Genomic DNA, 20307 nt, shown 5'->3' with positions numbered 1-20307 from the left:
GCCCGCATGCTTTCTAGAAGTTGAGGCATGCCTCAAGGGGGCCAATTCCCCTCGTCCTTTGAACTTATTGGCCAGTGTAGAAGGATGACTAGAAGGAGACTTCTAAGTCATGGGGTTCTCTGTTGAAGAGCCTTAAGGACAGTTCATTATCAAGTAGGTAATCTTATATGCAAACTGGTAACTCAAGACCTGGAGATAGTTTTCTTTACTCAGGTAGACTAATGATACAAAAATTGAGCAGAGGGGGCTGGGTGCCGTGGCTCACACCTGTAATCCCAGCACTTTGGGAGGCCAAAGTAGGTGGATCACGAGGTTAGGAGATGGAGACTATCCTGGTTAACACGGTGAAACCCTGTCTCTACTAAAAAATACAAAAAATTAGCTGGGCACCTTGGCACGTGCCTGTAGTCCCAGCTATTCGGGAGGCTGAGGAAGGAGAATGGCGTGAACCCAGCAGGAGGAGCTTGCGGTGAGCCGAGATAGCACCACTGCACTGCAGCCTGGACAACAGAGCGAGACTCCGTCTCAAAAAAGAAGAAAAAAAGAAAAAAAAAAAAGAAAAACTCAGCAGAGGAAGCAACAGTCGCTTCCTAAAGAATGCCCAAACTTTATATCTAGACAAAACGAAATGATACTGTTCTCAAATATGTCCACATCCACAACTATCTATTGACCACAGATACAATAATGTTAACAATATTTTACAGGTACATGGTAACCTTATAAACATTAGCTTGTATTTCATAGATTATTTTTCAAACTACCTGAGATGTGTTAAAAACAGATGTCCTGATTTGGCAGATTATAGAAGGAAGAACTCAGCAGAGTTAAGTAATTCTTCTAAAGTCTCAAGGTTCAAATGTTGGCAAAGTTGGTGGTACTATTTGGAATTTTGTTTTGTTTTGTTTTGAGACGGAGTCTCGCTCTGTCACCCAGGCTGGAGTGCAGTGGCACGATCTCCGCTGACTGCAAGCTCCGCATCCCGGGTTCAAGCGACTCTCCTGCCTCAGCCTCCTGAGTAGCTGGGACCACAGGCGCCCGCCACCTCGCCCGGCTAATTTTTTTTTGTATTTTTAGTAGAGCCGGGGTTTCACCATATTAGCGAGGAAGGTCTCAATCTCCTGACCTTGTGATCCGCCCACCTCGGCCTCCCAAAGTGCTGGGATTATAGGCATGAGCCACTGTGTACGGCTTGGAAAAGATTTTAAACCCTCCCTCCTTTCAGGAAACCCCTCTCCCCTACTTGACGTGCTGCTTTGTACTACTTTCTAGCTCACAGAGACAAAGCTAAGCTCTATGAATAATCTGTGTTATTCCCCTCTTAATATGTGAGAATTCTTACTTAAGAACACTTAGAATCGTTGCCACCAATAATCTTTTTTTTTTTTTTTGAGATAGAGTCTCAGTATGTCACCCAGGCTGGAGTGCAGTGGCGCAGCCTTGGCTCCCTGCCTCCTCCGCCTCCCGGGTTCAAGCGATTCTTCTGCCTCAGCCTCCAGAGTAGCTGGGACTATAGGCACTTGCCACCACGCCTGGCTATTTTTTTGTATTTTTAGTAGAGACGGCGTTTCACCGTGTTAGCCAGGATGATCTCGATCTCCTGACCTCATGATCCGCCGGTCTCAGCCTCCCAAAGTGCTAGGATTACAGGCGTGACATGCCACACCAGGACCTCAGTAATTTTTTTAAAAATGTTATAAGCAATATGTGACCTAGTTCAGAAGAATATTACTTTCTGTAAACAATGTTATTAAGTAGCACTGTAGTAGCAAAATAAGAAGAAAAAAAGTGCAGAATTAAGAAAAAACATTGCAATGTCCCTCTCAAGCTGAGACTGTGCATGATTCTGTAAAGTGTATTTTTCTTTGAACTGGTTTTGTTTCCAGACACTATTTCAACCATCACCTCATGTCAAAATGACTTGATAGTCTAAATCTTTACATGTAGATGAAGTTTCAATGAAGGGACAATATCTGAAAGATCTCATTAAAAAATGGTCCGGAGCTATCCAGTCTGATACCAACACTAACCAATGTGACAGGGGAGGTGAAAAGGTGCCTTGAATGTAATTTGAGTAGAGTAGGGGCCTACCTGAGTCATATGCAAAATCTCTGGGTTCCTGTTTAATCATCAGAGGAGGGGGAAAGCTTTGGCTGGCCGCACTGCCAACCATGGTGTTGTGTTCATACACTGGGTCGTGGTACTCCTGCTTAAAGCCTTGTGGTGGGAAGGGGATGTTTGGCTCAGACATCTGGCGTTGGTACATAGGACGTCCTTCCCTTGGCATTGTCGGCAAAGGAGGAAAGGAGTTACAGGGTTCAGAAAGCTGGCGGCGAAATCTAGGGAATAAGAGAGTGCGTTTCAGATGAAATGGTAACATGGAACATTCTTTAAAATACTGATACAGTTTTTCATTTCTTAGTGAATGAATATGATACTAGCTGACCTGAAGTGTAAATCTTTAACAAGCATTACATTTTTCTTTCCTGGATTAGTAGCTCTAGTTTTTTAATCATATGACTTATATTCCCCTTCTAATCAGTCTCTTGCAGCACTGTTGCAGTATATGAATTAAAGATGTACTTTGAGTAAAGATTGGAGAGCAATGAACAACTTTGAGGATTTTACACACACACACACACACACACACACACACACACCCATTAATGGCTAAAACAACCAGTTCTAAATCAATTGGATCACTGATAATTTCCACACAAAAGGGTCTGAAATGACTATATACAAGAAAAAAAAGGGGAGGGAGGAATAGAGTCTGATCTCAAACTACATCCTCTGTCTTTTAATTCTGTTACCAAACTGATCAAGAAGCAAAAAACCAACCAAACAAAAATCTACTTATTGGTTTTCCTTCCATTACTATCCATTGCTGAGGAAGCAAGAGAGGAATGACTCTTCTTAAATCAGCAGGAGTTTCAATTCCTCAACAATGTCCTAGTTAACATTGTCTTTTAGCAATGAACAAAACTGTTTATTATAAGGACTCAAACCCAAGCTGGTTTTAAAAAGACTACCTCTTTACTGTCAAACAGCAATGCAGACCATATTGGCTTCCAATAGATTCAAATACATTATCAGGGTGATAAAAATAAGCGTAAATACACAGCTGATCTCCAAAGGTGAAAATAACATATAGTGTTGTATAGATTTGGGGCAAGTCCCGCTGTTAGGATATGAGGAAGTTCTGAGGCCTCGGCAGAAGGCTAGAAATGAGTCCTATGCCTCTTTGTTCTTGGTTATACTTTATAACGATTGGCTAATCACATAATCGTACTGTTCTGTGTTTCTCATCCATAATATCATTGACCCACCACAAAGATGTGGATTAATTAAAGATTTAAAAGTGCTCTAAAAATGCCCCAGGAGTGCTTAAAAATAACCTGTAAAACATTTCTATGAGCAAATATAAGCCTATTAACCCCCATACTAAAAGCATTCCTGAGACTTTAATTTGGAAAGTTAGCATTTAATTTCGGTAATGTTAAATGAAAATAAGGTAAAAGCTAAAGAATGGCAAAGCAATTGCTTTAGCATTTCTAAGAACACTCCATCCTGTGATTTAACTCTAGGCTCACTGGCGGTCATGGAAAGCACTGAAATTCCACCTACACCTGCAGAAAATAAACTTAGAAACTCGGATATTGCAGCAGTTAGGCTGACTGGCACTGCATTCATTTCCCTTCTCTTGCTTATTTCATTAGCCAAAAAAAGAAACAGAAATTATCATTAAGAACTGTCAAGGAGTGAATCAGAAAATTGTAACTTAAAGTTAAAATAAGAAACTGGCTTACTTGTGAAGCCTTAAAAGGAAGTTAATAATACTTGTAACTGAAAGCTTTGTAAGGAATCAAGCCATTTGTTTTTACGAGTCGACCTGATTCCAGTTGGAAGTTGCTGGGGAACATGTATATATCAAACTCGCATGCTTCCCAGAAGTTGCAAGGTTTCGGTGCAATTCTTAAGAGCTGCTGACCAATGGTAAGGAGAAAGTGATTCAAGAAGCTTCTGGAAAGGAGTTAACAGATACAGAGAACATGCTGATGAACTCCCGGATAAAGAAAAACAGGGTGTAAGTGGTGGAAACACTGAGAAAGAGAGACAGGGCTCCTGCACAGTGGGTTCAGGAAAAAGTGCCAAAGGGCTGGCCCGAGGAGCAGAGTGAGGCTGAGGAAAGGAAGCAGGGTGCAGGCCAGTTGGCCGTAAAGCGTTCCCAGAGTGAAGTGGGGTGCCTGGCTGGAGGGGGTGTTCTGGGGAAAGGATCTGTTCCCAGAGCAAATTTGCCATTTATAACTGAGGGACTGTCATTTGTTGGCCAGAGCCCTCTAAGAAATCCTCCTCAGAAACATACGGCTTTAGAGATTTTCCCGGGACTGGCCAGCTGGTACTGTCCTCAAAACTCAGTCAGGGGTCAGTGGGAAAAGACCCCGAGCTTCCCTCTTGGAGTTCCGGGCCGGCTGTTCTCAGTCTCAAATATTTGACTTCAAGTAGAGAAACTAAAATGGATTTGGCTAAAGCATTTCAAGTTAGGTCACCTAAAACCAGGCACACTGCTTATTCAGCAGTCACCTTCCCTAAGAAATAACCAGTTTGCACAAAAAGTGAATTATACAATCTATAATTCTGGCACTGATCAGAAGAGTGAGATTCAGTTATCGAGAACTCCGAGAAGTCACCAGTAGTGGAGAAAATAAAACTTTGTTTGTTCATACTTTTGTTCCCTTTTAGCTGTGCACAATGTGCATCTGTTTAATGGCCCACCCTGCAATAAGAATTCTTTCATCTGTATTTACAAAACTGTTTACACAGATGCACATACCATGGCACTCTGACAAAGTCTCAAGGCTACGGGGTGAGAAGAAAAAGATAATAAGAAGCATTTAATAACTACCCCACAAGAGGATTTAGTGATGGATACAAGGGTGGAAAAGATAAGGCTTTGTATCACATTGTAAAGAATGCTTTCATCTTATGCCCTTTATAGCAAAATGAGTTTCTGAATCTGAGATTGAGTCCCATGAAAAAAACCTATAAAAAGCAGACTTGAGTGCTCCCTTATTTTCAGAAAGTTGCCAGTGGCACATCTTCTGCTTTCCTCTGCTGATCTAGAAGATTCCTTTGGCTGAGTTATTTTTACAATGGTGTCTCAGAGCCAGTTTGCACTGACTTATTGTTAAATTTGCAGGCATTTTTTGAGCCAGTTCTTAAACACAGCCACTATTAAGAGTTAAATTATACAACTTCACAGTCAAAAAAATGTTAAAAACAAAAGATAAAAATGCAAAACTCATCACTTTCTAATTATTTTACTACATTTCATTACCAGTTAAACACCTGAGGTTACTTATGTCTCCCGTATCCGTATGCTAGAAATAATACATTATGCTGTGCTATTGCATCTTTGCAAGTAGGCATTCAGTGTTGTCACAGTGATGGCTCATCATGGGCCATGAAAGCAATATGTACATCACAGACCCAGCAAAAGCTACTGATGAGGCCTTTTTGTTTTTCTCCCATGCAGGCTAAACATTTACCAGTAAATGGTAAATGTTGCTAAACATTTACCAGCACACCACTGCATATAGCAGCACAAGGCAGAAGTGATAAAGAAGGAGAGCTGCTGTATATGAGCAACCTGGATTTTAAGCTGTATATTAAGGTAGTACATCTCAGAACCTCTACAGGTTTCATTTCATATTTTATTTAAATACGAATTTCTTAATCTCAAGGAGTCACAAATTACCTAACACAGTATTCTCCTTAGATCTATGCTATGTTTCCTGTCTTGCTCCTTTCTAAGTAATACTAATTGAGTCTCTATCTCTTTAATTGTATATTCTCAGTGTCCAGAGTCATGTGTCTACTGATATTAAATATTCATCACTTGGAAAGGATGGTAAACAGTTTTAATAAAATAAGTTCTATTCTGCAAAACTATGTACAGCTGAACCATTCAATATAAGGTAAAAAACCTAATTCCATAAGCTACCTACTAAAATTAGTCTCCTAACTTTACAGAAGAAGTACACACATATGCTCATAAAAGTGGGATGATCTGATTTAAAGTTTAAGTGAAGCAATTTAATTCAAGCAAAGCGAAAGGGAAATGCTCAAATGTCAGTAGATAGATTAATTTTCCATTTTAGCAACCAATTTAAATGTTTATAAAAGGAATGTTTATAAATGACTTTCTCCACAAATTATAAGTATAGATAGAGTGAGATCTTTCTAAAAATATTTTGCACAGATGTGCAAAATTAATAGGCTCACCTTAAATCTACTCTAGGTCTTCAGAACTGTTAATAGAAATTTTTTCCAAGAATGCAAAAAACAGTTTCTAGAAAAGTGGTATCTGCAGGTTACCTGTGGTCCATGGGGTAGCTGCTATCTGGTATGGACTGCGATGGAGGGAGGTGAGCTGGGAAGGCCCGGTCAGGTTTCGGTGTATGAGTTGAGTTTGGAGATGCATGATGCAGTGGGGACACTGGCGTGCTGGATGGTGTGGGGGGATTGGAGGGCCTCATTCCCACTTGTGGCTTCTGATCATAGGCACTACCCAGGGGACAAAAGAAAAGAGAACATTTCTTTCTTTGGAGCTATTTTTTAAAAAAGTTTCTAATCCCAAGGAAGAAAAGATATTTTAGACTTAAGTCAAATGGAAATGAAAACTTTGTTGTTGCTGTTGTTTTTTAAATCCAGAACAGATAAACTTCAAAAATCACAACACCCTTAAACAGAAAATAGGATAATTAATGCAAAACCTTGTAACAGAACAAATATTAAATGTGTATTTTTAATGCATATACAAACAACTTAGTATAAAGAAAATTACTGTCCAGAAAAGTAGTGGTATTTTTTCCATTTACTCTTGATATATCTATTTAAGAAAGTTTGATAGATCTTTCTTGAATCATTAAATAGTTCTAACACTATATTTTTCTTTTATATTACGTAAGATTTTAAAACGATAACTAACATCAGCTTAATAAGGTAGAGACTATACCTGGCTTGCTTTTATTTGTGGTGGGATTTTAAGAAGGCAATGCTTTTACTTTATTTTCATTTTATTATATTAAATAAATGATGCTTGGCCTTAACTTCCTCACATGGAATAATGAAGATTAATGAGGTAAATTAAAATGTCTGATATATTTAAATTTTCTTGGAGAATAAGTACAAAATAATGTTATTAGGAATAAAATCCTATTACAGTCTAACTCCTAAACACTCACAATTATAAAATAATAAAATGAGTAAGCTTGATTTTGTATTACGATTTTAAACTGCTTTCCTATGTGTAACTTTCAAGAATGTGATTTAACTAATTTTTGTCATCTATAAAATATTTTACTAAAACTAAATTTCCTTAAATTTTTTTTAAAACAGGACATTTCTAAGTTACAATGATGTATTTCATTTTGCTGGGCACAGTGGCTCATGCCCGTGATCCCAGCACTTTGGGAGGCTGAGGTGGGAGGATCGCTTAAGCACAGGAGTTTAAGACCAGCCTGAGCAACATGGTGAAACCCCGTCTCTACTAAAAATACAAAAAATTAGCTGGGTGTGGTGACACATGGCTGTAGGCTCAGATAGTCACAAGACTGAGGTGAGAGGATCGCTTGAACCCGGGAGGCAGAGGTTGCAGTGAGCCCAGATCGCGCCACTGCACTCCAGCCTGGCTGACCGAGTGAGACCCTGTCTCCAAAAAAAAATAAGTAAAATAAAATAAAAAGCAATCATCAGTACACTTTTTTTCCTTTAGAAAGAAATATTTCTTTTTGAATTAAATTATGTAATAATTTATTCTATTGCTCCATCAATGCAATGGAATTATATCCACCTGCAAAAATCTTTTACAAGGAGTAAAGGAATACATGCTGCACAAGCCCGCTCTTGCTTTAAAGCAAAGTCAACAATGTTCATATAATGAAGTGCATGTTTGGTTACACATATGTTCTTTACCAGTATTTCTGAAGAAAAACCCACTTCTTTTGTGAAATGGTTAACCTAACTCATTCTCATGAATGAAGAAAAAAATGAAACTATTCCCCCATGAAATGCTGTACTCAATAATATTTTCTGTATAGAGATGGAAGTACCAGAATTTATTGCATATTCCATATATCACTGTGGAGATTATTCATCCCCCAAAAGAAACTCAAAATATTCAGGCGATTCCTTTATTATTGATTTATGGATGTCAGATATGGCATATAAAACAGTGATGATTTCACAATCACAATTCTGATTAATGCTGAAAGGCAATGACAATTCTATATCTAACTGGCATTGACTAGAAATTCCTCAATATGTTAAATAATTATGTTGTGGATACACAGTACTTGTAAGAAGAAAATGCAAAAACAAAACTGAATTATAAAATAAAACTCAGATCGATCCATACTGTCTTATCTGAACTCAGTATGCTTTAATAGTTAGCTTCCACAAGAGACCTGTTTTATAAAACTTTGCAGTTTCAACTGAGCCCGCTCATCATTTCGGGCTCTGGTGAACCTCTTAGAAAAGCAAACATAAAAGACAAGACATAAAAAAACATAAAAGTTTGCGAGAACAAATGGTAATAAAATATCTGAGCATTGGTCAGCTGCCATAATGGCACAAGTCTGTTTCTTTTTTATTTTTGAGATGGATTATCTCTCTTGTTGCCCAGGCTGGAGTGCAATGGCACGATCTTGGCTCACCACAACCTCCACCTCCCGGGTTCAAGCGATTCTCCTGTCTCAGCCTCTGGAGTAGCTGGGATTACAGCATGCGCCACCATGCCCGGCTAATTTTGTATTTTTAGTAGAGACGGGGCTTCTCCAGGTTGGTCAGGCTGGTCTCGAACTCCTGACCTCAGGTGATCTGCCCAGCTCTGCCTCCCAAAGTGCTGGGATTACAGGCATGAGCCACCACGTCTGGCCTATGTTTCTAGACTCTTACATATCTTGGACATAAACAGTGTATGCAATAAATATCTGAGGAAATATTTAATAGAAGACTCCTTTGGGTCATAATGTATGATGAATCTGAATTGACATAACTTATAAAACAGTACAAATATCTGGAATCATTTGTGTAAGTTTCCAAACTCCTTGTAAGAACTAAGTTTCTACTGTAATTGACAGTGATAACACTCAGTAGAAACAGCCAACTTTTTCTTTATACAATTAAAGGCCAATATGAAAAGTAGCATCATGTAATTTACTTTGAAGGGTTTTTAATGAACATATATGTGATAAAATTTTCTAACAAATGAACAATGTACTTTTACTGCACCACCCTTTATTATCATCATCAGAACAACCAGCTTTTTAATAGATAAAAGCCTCTGCTAAGTCTTATGAAATTCCAGTTTTATTGCAAATTGTCCATGAACTCATCTTATAGATCATCTGCAAAACCTGACAGATAACTAATGTACTGCTTAGACCTGCCAAATGTTTCATTTTTTTTTTCTACAAACTCTATCTAAAGTGTATAATGCATTCATTCTAATTGGAACTTTCAAAAGCTGCTTGTGCCAAGTAAAACTCCTTTTTCAAACCCAAGATGCATCCCTACAGTAGAAAAGCAACTAATGATCTGGATAAAAATTATTGCTTTAAAATGAATCCAAAGTGTGTGTTTGGATGGTAAATGGTTCTTTAGAATTCTGCTAAATGCATTACCTAATTAGCTTGTTACATATTAAAGATGTAACTCATAAAATATGACTTGAGATTTCATATTATTCTGGACTTTTTGATTCAATAAGAACCACTGTCTTATATACAAACACCTGGTGGCTTTACCTGACATTGTACAGGCACTTTTCTCCATAGCTGAATTTAAAGGGCTGTTCTTGACTGCAGGCAGAGCCGATTTCTGAACACGGACTGTGGGGTTCTTTCTTGATTTTCAGGGGTAGGCCATGAAAAGCCACTAGAAAAAAGAACAAAATACCCACAAAAATTAAATGCTGTTAGGAATTATGGAGATTAATGTGTTCTACTTCTCTTGTTGAAAATGTCATTCACATATTATATATGTAAGAAAAATCACATTTGATGAATTTCAGTAGCAGAAGATTTCAGAAAATCTTCATATACTCCTTTTCTGCCTTTATTGTGTAACAAAATGCATGCTTGAATTTTCTCTCATTACTTAAGTGAGTCACTTGTAGTTTGCTTAACTGATATTAACAATGCTAGAAGCTCAGTTTCAAGAAAGTACATTTTGAAAACATATCAGAAAGGTTTACAATGACTAAAGCAGAAAAATTACAACTGATTAGCCAAGAATCAACTAAAGACCAAAATACAATTTTAAGCATTATTGAAAGTAAAATATATCAACTGCATCAATAATAATAGTTTAATGAAATGACAACTAGACTAGGACAAAGAAAATCCAGGCGCAGGTCCAGAAGTAACTGATATTACTTTGGGCAAAAAGTCAACATCTTTGAGGCCAGCTCTCATCTATAAAATAGAGATTAAGTATCTGCTTATCTAATTACCAGAACTGTGAAGATGAAATCTGAGAAATATGTAAATGTTGTTTGTCACATGTAATCTACCATGAAACAATTATTCTATACGAAATGATGTTTTCACCTTTTTACTGTGACTTAAAGCATATAAATGCTTATACGCATTTATGTGCAATAACATACAAAGCTACATCACAAAATATGAAAACTTAAAAATTATGTATATGGGGAGGGAATCACAGTTTTAAATCCAATAATTAAAAAACATGCTATAGGCTGGGCGCTGTGGCTCACATTGGTAATCCCAACACTTTGGGAGGCTAAGGCAAGTGGATCACCTGAGGTCAGGAGTTCAAGACCAACCTGAGCAACATGGTGAAACCCTGTCTCTACAAAAATACAAAAATTAGCCGGGTATGATGGCAGGTGCTTATAATCCCAGCTACTTGGGAGGCTGAGATAGGAGAATTGCTTGAACCCAGAAGGTGGAGGTTGCAGTGAGCCGAGGTCATACCATTGCATTCCAGCCTGGGCAACAGAGTGAGACTCCATCTCAAAAAAAAAAAAAAGCTATATATTTTTTATTCTTCAATATGAAACTGAAGAAATGCCTATTAGAAATCTTATCAGAGTAATTAAATTTTTGGTATAAATGAGAAATTGGTTTAAAAAAGGAAAAAATAGTCATAAGAATATTGATTGGTTTATGATGTCATTTGTCATTCAATCTAATTATGCCATTACAGAATTATAAACTTGCATTAGCTTGAATGTTATATATAATTTTTAATATAAAAATTTGATATCACAAACTACCAAGCTTCAGGAAAACAAATACTATTTGTTTTATATGCATATAATTTTGATACAACTGTTCAATGGCAATCAAGAGTCATCTGAAAAATTCTAGAAAATAAATTTGCCAAATAGGTAAACTTTACTTAAGTGATCTAAGAGAAACCTAACACATAATAATAAAATAATTATCCTAGGTATACAATTTCAAAGCATGTTTTAATGTTGTGTGTGTGTGTGTGCACGCATACATGTTTAGTACACCTATTCAAAGTAAAGAAAAAACAAAAGAGAAATTTTGTATATCTCCATATGTCAAGAATACTCATGTGCATTAACTTTACCAAGTCAGAAAGCTCTAATTCTTCTGACAGAAGAGGCTTAAGGACCTCAAGAATCAATTATGAGGACTTGTTTGAATTCTGATTTGAACAAGCCAACTATAAAAAGACAACTCTGCAATAAATAAGACATTTTAGTATAGACTAGTTATTAGAGAATTTAATAAATCATTGTTAATTTTCTTGGATGTGATAATGGCACAGTAACTGTATTTTAAAAGTTTTAATTTTAGAGGTTCATAAAATATTTACAGATAAAATATCCAGAATTTTCTTTAAAATACTCTAGAAAAAATTATTTATGAGGAAAGTGATGAATAAGATTAGAAAAATTTTGATAAATGGTAAAAGCCAATTGAAGGGCAGGAGGGAATTAACATTATTCTCTTTACATTTGTCTATGTGTCCTCAATTTCCTGGGTAAACATTTTTTAAATGTAAAAAGAAAACCCACGAAGAATTTAAAGTAGTGTTCTAGGCCCAGTACGGTGGGTCACACCTGTAATCCCAGCTCTTTGGGAGGTCAATGTGGGGAGATTACTTGAGTCCAAGAGTTTGAGACCAGCCTTGTCAACATGGTGAAACTCCATTTCCACTAAAAATACAAAAATTAGCCAGGGATGGTAGTGTCCACCTATAATTACAGCTACTCAGGAGGCTGGGGCACGAGAATCACTTGAACCCGCGAGGCAGAGGTTGCCAAGATCGTGCCACTGCACTCCAGCCTAGGTGACAGAGTGAGACTCTGCCTCAAATAAATAAATAAGCAAACAAACAAATAAAGTAGTACTCTATAAGAAAATTGTCTCCCAGTGTATATCTGTGTGTTGTGTGTGTGTACATGACATCTTAGAATAACAAATACTAAATGACACACCTTGGTAATACATTAACCATGCATGTCTTTTTTTTTTTTTAAACAAATGGTTTTCTATTATTTATTACATCTTTGAACATATTTAGCAAAACGTGTATTCTCAAGTTTTGTTTTGTTTTTTAACTTTCATTTTAGGTTCAGGGATACATGTGCAGGTTTATTATATAGGTAAGCTCGTGTCATGGGAGTTTGTTGTACAGATTATTTTATCATCCAGATACTAAGCCTAGGACCCAGTAGTTATTTTTTTCTGATCCTCTTCGTCTTCCCACCCTCCATCCTCAAGTAGCCCCCAGCGTCTGTTCTTCCCCTTTGTGTCCATGTGTTCTCATCATCTAGCTCCTACTTATAAGTGAGAACACGCATACATCCAAGTTTTAGCACTTCAGATTAAGTATTGGGTTTTACATTTTCATAAGAAAAAGCAGTAGCAACATATAAGGAATTCAAGTAACAAATCATATTGTACCTGAGAGATTAGATCAAATTTATATGACTAAAAATTGATGACCTCTATAGCTAATAAATATGTATGCAGTATGATGTAAAGTTTATCAAATTTATCAAAATGTCAGCCATATTGGAGACTATAATATTTAATATTACTATATTTTAAGTCTTGAGTACCATCAAGTAGGAAAATATTTATAAACAGGACACAAAAAGCACTAACCATAAAAGAAAAAATATCAGCAAATTAGGCTTCATTGAAATCAAGAACACTTTTTCAAAAGACACTATTAAAAAAAAAAAGGAAAGTAAGTCACAAGCTATAAGATGTTTTAAGTAGAAAGATCTGACAAAGAACTCATATTTAAGAAAATAAGAATTGCAACATATCAGTAAGATAAGACAAATTCCCCATTTAAAAAATTGGCAGAAAGTCTTGAAACAGGCAGGCAGTTCACAAAAGAGGATATCCAGACAGCAAAACAAATGGGAACAACAATAAAATATATGCAAAGGTATTTAAAATCTCTATTCTTCAGAAAACTGCAAAATAATTCACATGAGATTATCACTATATCATTGTATCAGATAGATATAGATATCACCAGAATGACTAACCTGCAAAAGATAGACATTATGAAGTTTTGGTGAAGACAAGAAGCAATGGGAACTTTTATACAAGCTGCTGAGAGTATGGATTAGTATAACAAACACTTTGGAAAACTTTCTGGCAATATCTACTAGGGCAACAGAAATCTACTCTATGATTTAATAATACACCCTTAGGTATATATCCAAGAAAAAGGAGTGCATATATTCACCAAAAGACATGTGTGAGAATGTTCAAAGAAGCTTTAATCATGATAGCAAAAACTGGAAAAACTCAAATATTCACCAATGGGCAAATGGATAAATAAATCATGGCATAAGCATACAATGGAATGAATACTATACAGGAATAAAAAGGGACAAATTACATGCAAAAACACAGATGATCTCACATGTATGAAGTTATAGAAATGCATCTTGCTAGAAACATTTTATATCTTGCTCTGGGTGGTGGTTATGTGGATATATACACATGTAAAATTCATCAAAATATACATCAGATTTTTGCATTATAATGAATGTATATCAATATAAAATTTAAAAAACTCTGAGGGACATTAATCAAAGCTACACTAATTAAGTTACTTGAACATGTCTGGCCTTTTGACGCAGCTGAGACATCTGAAAATGCGCTTCAACTTCACAGGAGAGATTATTCCAGATGGGTAGGGAATGGAGGGTGGGGAGGAATGGCATGTTTTTGGCACCATCATGAATGGCTGCTAGCATAACAGCAGCCTTCTATCAAAATGTCCGTTAGTATGGACCTAGAAGCAAAAGGCATGATCCATGCTAGTGGAAATGCTATTCGGTGCTCTACTACTTTCAGATTGGCCCAGTGAGTTTCCTGAAGTGACCTCAGAAGAAGGGGCATGTCTTAATCTGTTTAGGCTGCTGTAACAAAAATATCATAGACTGTATGGTTTATAAACAACAGGTATTTATTGCTGACAGTTCTGGAAGCTGGGAAATCCAGCATCAAGTCACCAGCAGATTCAGTGTTTGGTGAAAGCTCACTTCCTGGTCCACAGATAGTCATCTTCTCGTTGCAACTTCACATAGCAGAAATCACAAGTGAGCTCCCTGGGATCTCTTTAGTAAGGGAATAGGGGCACTAATCCCACTGGCTCCATCTTCATGACCTAATCACTTCCCGAAGTCCTCACCTCCAAATACCATCACACTGGGGAGTCAGTTTCAATATCTGAATTTGCTGGGGCGGGGTCAGTGAGAGGGGGACACAAACATTCAGTCTACTACTGCAGGGCGTAAGGATTCTCAAAGGGTTATCAGAGGCGAGCTGATCCCTGAACACAGGATCCCCAAATCTGGCACATCATCAAATTATCTAGGGAGCTGCTGGAGAAACACAGATTCTCAAACCCCATTGGTTATTGGTTGGATTGTGTCCGCTCAGAATTTACATGTTGAAATTTCAACACCAGAATCTCTTATTTGGAAGATTCAATTTACATAAGGTCATTAAGGTGAGCACTAAACCAATGTGACTAGTATCTTTATAAAAGGGAGAATCTGGTTAAAGAGACATGCACACAGGGAGACTGCTACATGAAAACGAGGGCACAGGTAAGAGTGAGGCCTCTACAAGCCAAGGAATGCCAGAGGTTCCCAGGAAACTACCAGAAGCTAGGAAGAGGCAGGGAATAGATTCTCTCTCACAGCCCTCCAAGTCCTGCTGACAGCCTTTATCTTGGATTCCCAGCCTCCAGAACTTTGAAACAACAAATTTCACAAAGCAACCCAGTTTGTGATACTTTGTTACAGCAGCCCGGGAAAACTAATACACCACTCCCAGAAATTCCATTCATTAGAACTGGGTTGTATCAGGATTCTGAATCTTATAAAACTTTCTAGGTGATTGCTCATAATTGGGCAAATTTGAATCCACTGTGATCTGATGTATGCTGCATTCAAATAGGTCCAGTAGTTGAAAAGAGTTTTTTTTTTTTTTTTTTTTTTTTTTAAATCCAGTAACATCTTCCTTTTCCTTAGATGCCAACACTCAAGGATTCTTACAAGTTCTCCCACTCCAGCAGTTTTGGGATACCCAGCTCTCTCCATAACAGGTTCAACCTATGTGGGTCTCAGTCACTATGGGCCCTTGAAACTGATTTTTTTTTTTTCTAATCATAAGCCAAATAAGTAATCCAATGAATGTGAGTTGGCAAGATTTTTTTTTTTTTTTTTTTTTTTTTTGAATTGCTGCATGTGAGGAAAAAAGAGAAAGCCAACCTAAAAATCTTCAACTTACAGCACAAAAGCCGTAGGCTACATTATTTTCCTCATTTTAACTTTCCTGCTTCCTGGAGATTCTGTGTCACAAAAATGACTTCTCTTATTTATTCTTAAATAAGAGTAGTGTAGAGATTCCCATCAGAGAGGGCTTTCACAGGGCTGAGAATCTGAGTCTGCGTTTAACAGGCAGTTTTCCAGTTCATTGGCACAGGCACAAGCAAAAGCAGCACATTCATTTTGTGCAATTTGCTTTACCTTCCCACATGGAGTTGGTGCATGTAAAAGGCTGTTAAGTACTAAATTATTCCTTATCAAATCACCATCATCTGGAGTCATGATCAACACTAATTAAATTACTTTCGTTGAACACGGCTCCAGCCTGCTGCCGAGGCTGCTAGGTACTTTTCATTTCTCTTGCAGTACCATCCTTGCTGGGTCTGGAACAGAGTTACAGGCATCTGCATTGTTTGTAGTTTTAATTAAAGTGAATCTTTCCTTCTTCAAGTGCACCAAATCAAGTGAGTTAACTCCTTCATTTCATTTGCAAAGTGGTGGTTCAAAATGATATTATATTTTTTATCCCTGACTTCAGACAGGTCAGATAATTTATCTAGAAAATCTGCAGTCTTCCTCTGGCATTCTTCAAACACATTTTCCATGGAAACTTTTACGATTCACAACTCCTCCGGACAATCAAATTTTTGGGAGGAAAGGCAGAAAGAACGCTCAAGAGATGTGTCTTGCATTTTTTCTTTGATGGAAGCTTGACCTTTAAAACCACATCTTAAGACTGACTAATGATCACTTGAGTTCTTCTAATGGTTAAATTTAAGAGCTCCAAAATACCAAGACTTTAAAAAATGCACTTCCAAAATAAACTTAACCACTTCTTAATTCGGAAGTTTACTTGGGGTTATGGTATTCCTCATGAAGTTTTTGCTTAATTAGTAACTGTTTTCATTTTAGAACTATGAACTATGACACATCATTGCTTTCAATTTTTTCTACCTATATTTTAGAAAGAGGGCACAATCTTATCATTATTATTTTACCAGAGCATAGAAATGCCCTGAGCTTTCTAAGAGCAACAATGCTGGTATACAACTACATCTTTGGCTGAGGGTAGATACATAATGTAAAATCACATTTGAACCCTTGAAATATAAGTGGAGAATATGTATTTATTTACTTATTTTATTTATTTATTCATTCATTTATTTATTTTGAGATGGAGTCTCGCTCTGTCTCCCAGGCTGGAGTTCAGTGGCACGATCTCAGCTCACTACAACCTCCGACTCGAGGGTTCAAGTGATTCTCCTGCCTCAGCCTCCCAAGTAGCTGGGATTACAGGTGTTTGCCACCATGCTCAGCTAATTTTTTTGCATTTTTAATAGAGACGGGGTTTCACCATGTTGGCCAAGCTGGTCTCAAACTCCTGAAGTGCTGGGATTATAGGCATGAGCCACTACACCTGGCTGAGAATATGAATTTAAAATTTGCTCATAGGAGAATATTTCCCAAACAATCATAAGATTGGGGCATTATTTGTATCCTTACATTGAAAACAGATAATGTTTGTTACAACTGACTGGTTAATGTAAATCCAGAGAATGAACAATGAAATCTATGATTCATGTATGTTTTTGTTTATATTTTTACAGTGAAGATGATGTCTTGTAAATTTAACAAAGATAATATGTTTAACTTAAGTGTTAACAAACTCTGATTGAGTTTGGAATCCTAATAGAAAACACTAATTGTAATCCTAATAGAAAACATTAACTATACAAAAAAAAAAAAAAAAAAACCACTCAAACACACATAACATTTAACCAATTTCAAAGAATTGTCCCATACTCTATTTGATTCTCATCATTTAAGACAAGAACATATATAATCATTCCCATTTAACAGATCTTTTTAAAAGGCACAAAGAAGCTAAGACCATGTCTGACTAAAGATCTAACACTAAATCATAGCACATTAAGAATTAGAGCCCTGGTCGGGCACGGTGGCTCACGCCTGTAATCCCAGCACTTTGGGAAGCCGAGGAGGGCAGATCACGAGGTCAGGAAATCGAGACCATCCTGGCTAACACAGTGAAACCCCATCTCTACTAAAAACACAAAAAATTAGCTGGGCGTGATGGCGGGCACCTGTAGTCCCAGCTACTCAGGAGGCTGAGGCAGGAGAATGGCATGAACCCAGGAGGCGGAGCTTGCAGTGAGCTGCGCCACTGCACTCCAGGCTGAGTGACAGAGGAGACTCCGACTCAAAATAAGTAAATAAATAAATAAATTAGAGTCCTGGGCTCAATCTTAAGATTGTAACTGTTCAACTCTTGAGTATATAATTCAAATTTATTTATACACACACACTCATTATTTCCTTCATACATGAGCACTACTATCACATTATATGAGATTTTTATTCATTCATTTCTTCAGCAACTAATTCATTAATTCACTCGTTAATTCATCTACCATGCCCCAGACACTATGGCAGGTCCTGAGAGGGTGAAGGAATGCGGAGCTATGGAATGAAGATAAATAGTGAGACATAGTCCTTATTATCAAGAGCTCACAGAAGTCCAATTAGAGCTTTATTTGGTGTTTTAAATATTCCCTAATAAAAATATTAGGCAGTATTCTTTAAGTATGACTAATTCACGTGTGTCTGATACATGTATCTGTATGTATGACCTTAGTACTATATTCTTGGCATTTGTATCCAAATAAAAACGCTTCTCAGAGTATTCATGTTTGCTTTAAGGCAATCTGCCTTCTTTCAATTTATTACTGTGACCAAAGGCATTTAAAAATTCACACCACTCATATTCCACTGAAGGAAGAATGTTGCTATTCAACATTTGAAGCTTCCCCTATACTCTGATAGCCAAAATGTCACAATGATGGAAAGGTCTCCTTCTATATGTGGACAGCGAAAGTAAATACAGTGATAAGTTGTCTTGGCTCTGACCTTTCACTCTGCTTTCCTCCCAACTCTTGTCATAAGAGTGAAATAGGGTAGCAGTTTCTGTGAGTAGCAAACAATTACCCTGGGAAGAAAAACACATCACATTTTTAATTCTTCTCTAAACAGAAATAAAATCTATAGTTTTGGAGGAAGAGACTTGAATACAGTCTCTTTATTTTGAGGTTGCGATTTCTGGTCTGTTCAAAAATTATGTTTTAGAATAGTCTTCTGTATGCTGTTCTAGAACAGAGGTTGGCAAATTACAGCCCATGGGCCAAATCTGGCCTTCCACCTGTTTTTGTAAATGAAGCGTTAGTAGAACACTCTCCCACCCATTCATTTCGGTCTAGTCTAGGGCTACTTTGAGCTACAATGGCCAAATGGAGTAGTTGTAACAGAAACCATATGACCTACAAAGCCCGAAATATTTACCATCTGACTCTTTACAGAGAAAAGTTTGCTGATTCCTGTTCCAGAATATAGTCTACAATAAAAAAGGAGAAGGAAAACACTAAAGTGGCTGGACGGAAAGTGACACCTGCTAGTGACAGAGACAGCTCAACTAGTCAACAAAGGACACTTAATTTTAATCTCTTAACTCTTGGTTTACTCTGACTCTCAAAACCAAAAATGTGGAGCCTTGTGTAGCCAATTTTACAGCAATATACACAAACTAGCTGATTAAAAAAATGACACAAAATTGAGACTAAAAATCTACAAATTTATGTGCTTTGAGAAATTTCAAGGCATTTACTTAGATCAGGGTGATGATGTATAACATGGAGAATTTTTTGCACCTGTCTAAAAAATGTAACTGAAAAAGTCAAAACAAATCATAGTGTGGATACTAAAGTGCTTATAAAAAATTTTCACTTGGCTATAGCAGTGATTTAAAAAAAAAAAATCTCTGTAAAAGGGAGGGGGGAAGTAAATGGTATATATAAATTAGATTATTTAAGACCAGATACAAGCATGGCATGAAAAATGCACACAGCCTTTTATACAAATATATGTAGTTAGGAATACACTCAGTAGATGAAAAGCATTCACTTTAAGTTAATATGACTTCAATTTCAGGTAATAAATGGATCGCAATGACCTCAATTAGTGCTCAGTTAAATTCCAGAAGCAAAGGGGAAGGCTTGAGTATAAATAAAGACAATGGTGTCACATGCTTTGTGAATCCATCTTCCAAGACACACAGAAGCAGAAGGCACTTTCAGCTGCATCTGAGGCTCTCAAAGATTCTTTCTAGTACATTTACCTCTTCCAAGTCCTCCCCACCCCCACTGTGTACATATACCACTCACACATACACACACCAATATCCATTACTAAAGGGCCTAATCTCAGCCATCAGCAGAGTGCCTTTATGGGGCCATTAAACCATTTCTCTTGTTTACAGTGCCTGAAGAAAGATGTGAATTATGTCTGTGACAAAACAAGCGATAACATTTCTAAACTGCTATCAAAATGCAAACTGAAACACATTTAAGGACAGGGACACTGATTCG

At 37.1% G+C, this 20307-nt stretch overlaps 1 protein-coding gene across 4 annotated transcripts in view; it reads right to left on the bottom strand.

The window, feature by feature from the left end:
• Positions 1 to 20307, bottom strand: part of ETV1 (ETS variant transcription factor 1) — a 99344-nt gene that overhangs the window by 38673 nt on the left and 40364 nt on the right. For all 4 annotated transcript variants that reach the window (XM_073009092.1, XM_073009091.1, XM_073009090.1 and 1 more), the window contains 3 exons: positions 9810 to 9939; positions 6379 to 6567; positions 2092 to 2339 (listed from right to left, as the gene is read on the bottom strand). In XM_073009092.1, coding sequence (XP_072865193.1) covers positions 2092 to 2339; positions 6379 to 6567; positions 9810 to 9939 — 567 coding nt within the window. The remainder of the gene's footprint in view (positions 1 to 2091; positions 2340 to 6378; positions 6568 to 9809; positions 9940 to 20307) is intronic.

The sequence above is a fragment of the Chlorocebus sabaeus genome, chromosome 21 (genome assembly GCF_047675955.1).
Source record: "Chlorocebus sabaeus isolate Y175 chromosome 21, mChlSab1.0.hap1, whole genome shotgun sequence".
In the NCBI taxonomy this organism is placed as follows: Eukaryota; Metazoa; Chordata; class Mammalia; order Primates; family Cercopithecidae; genus Chlorocebus; species Chlorocebus sabaeus.
The sequence above is the reverse complement of the archived record's forward strand: the minus strand, read 5'-3'. Positions and strand labels throughout refer to the sequence as shown.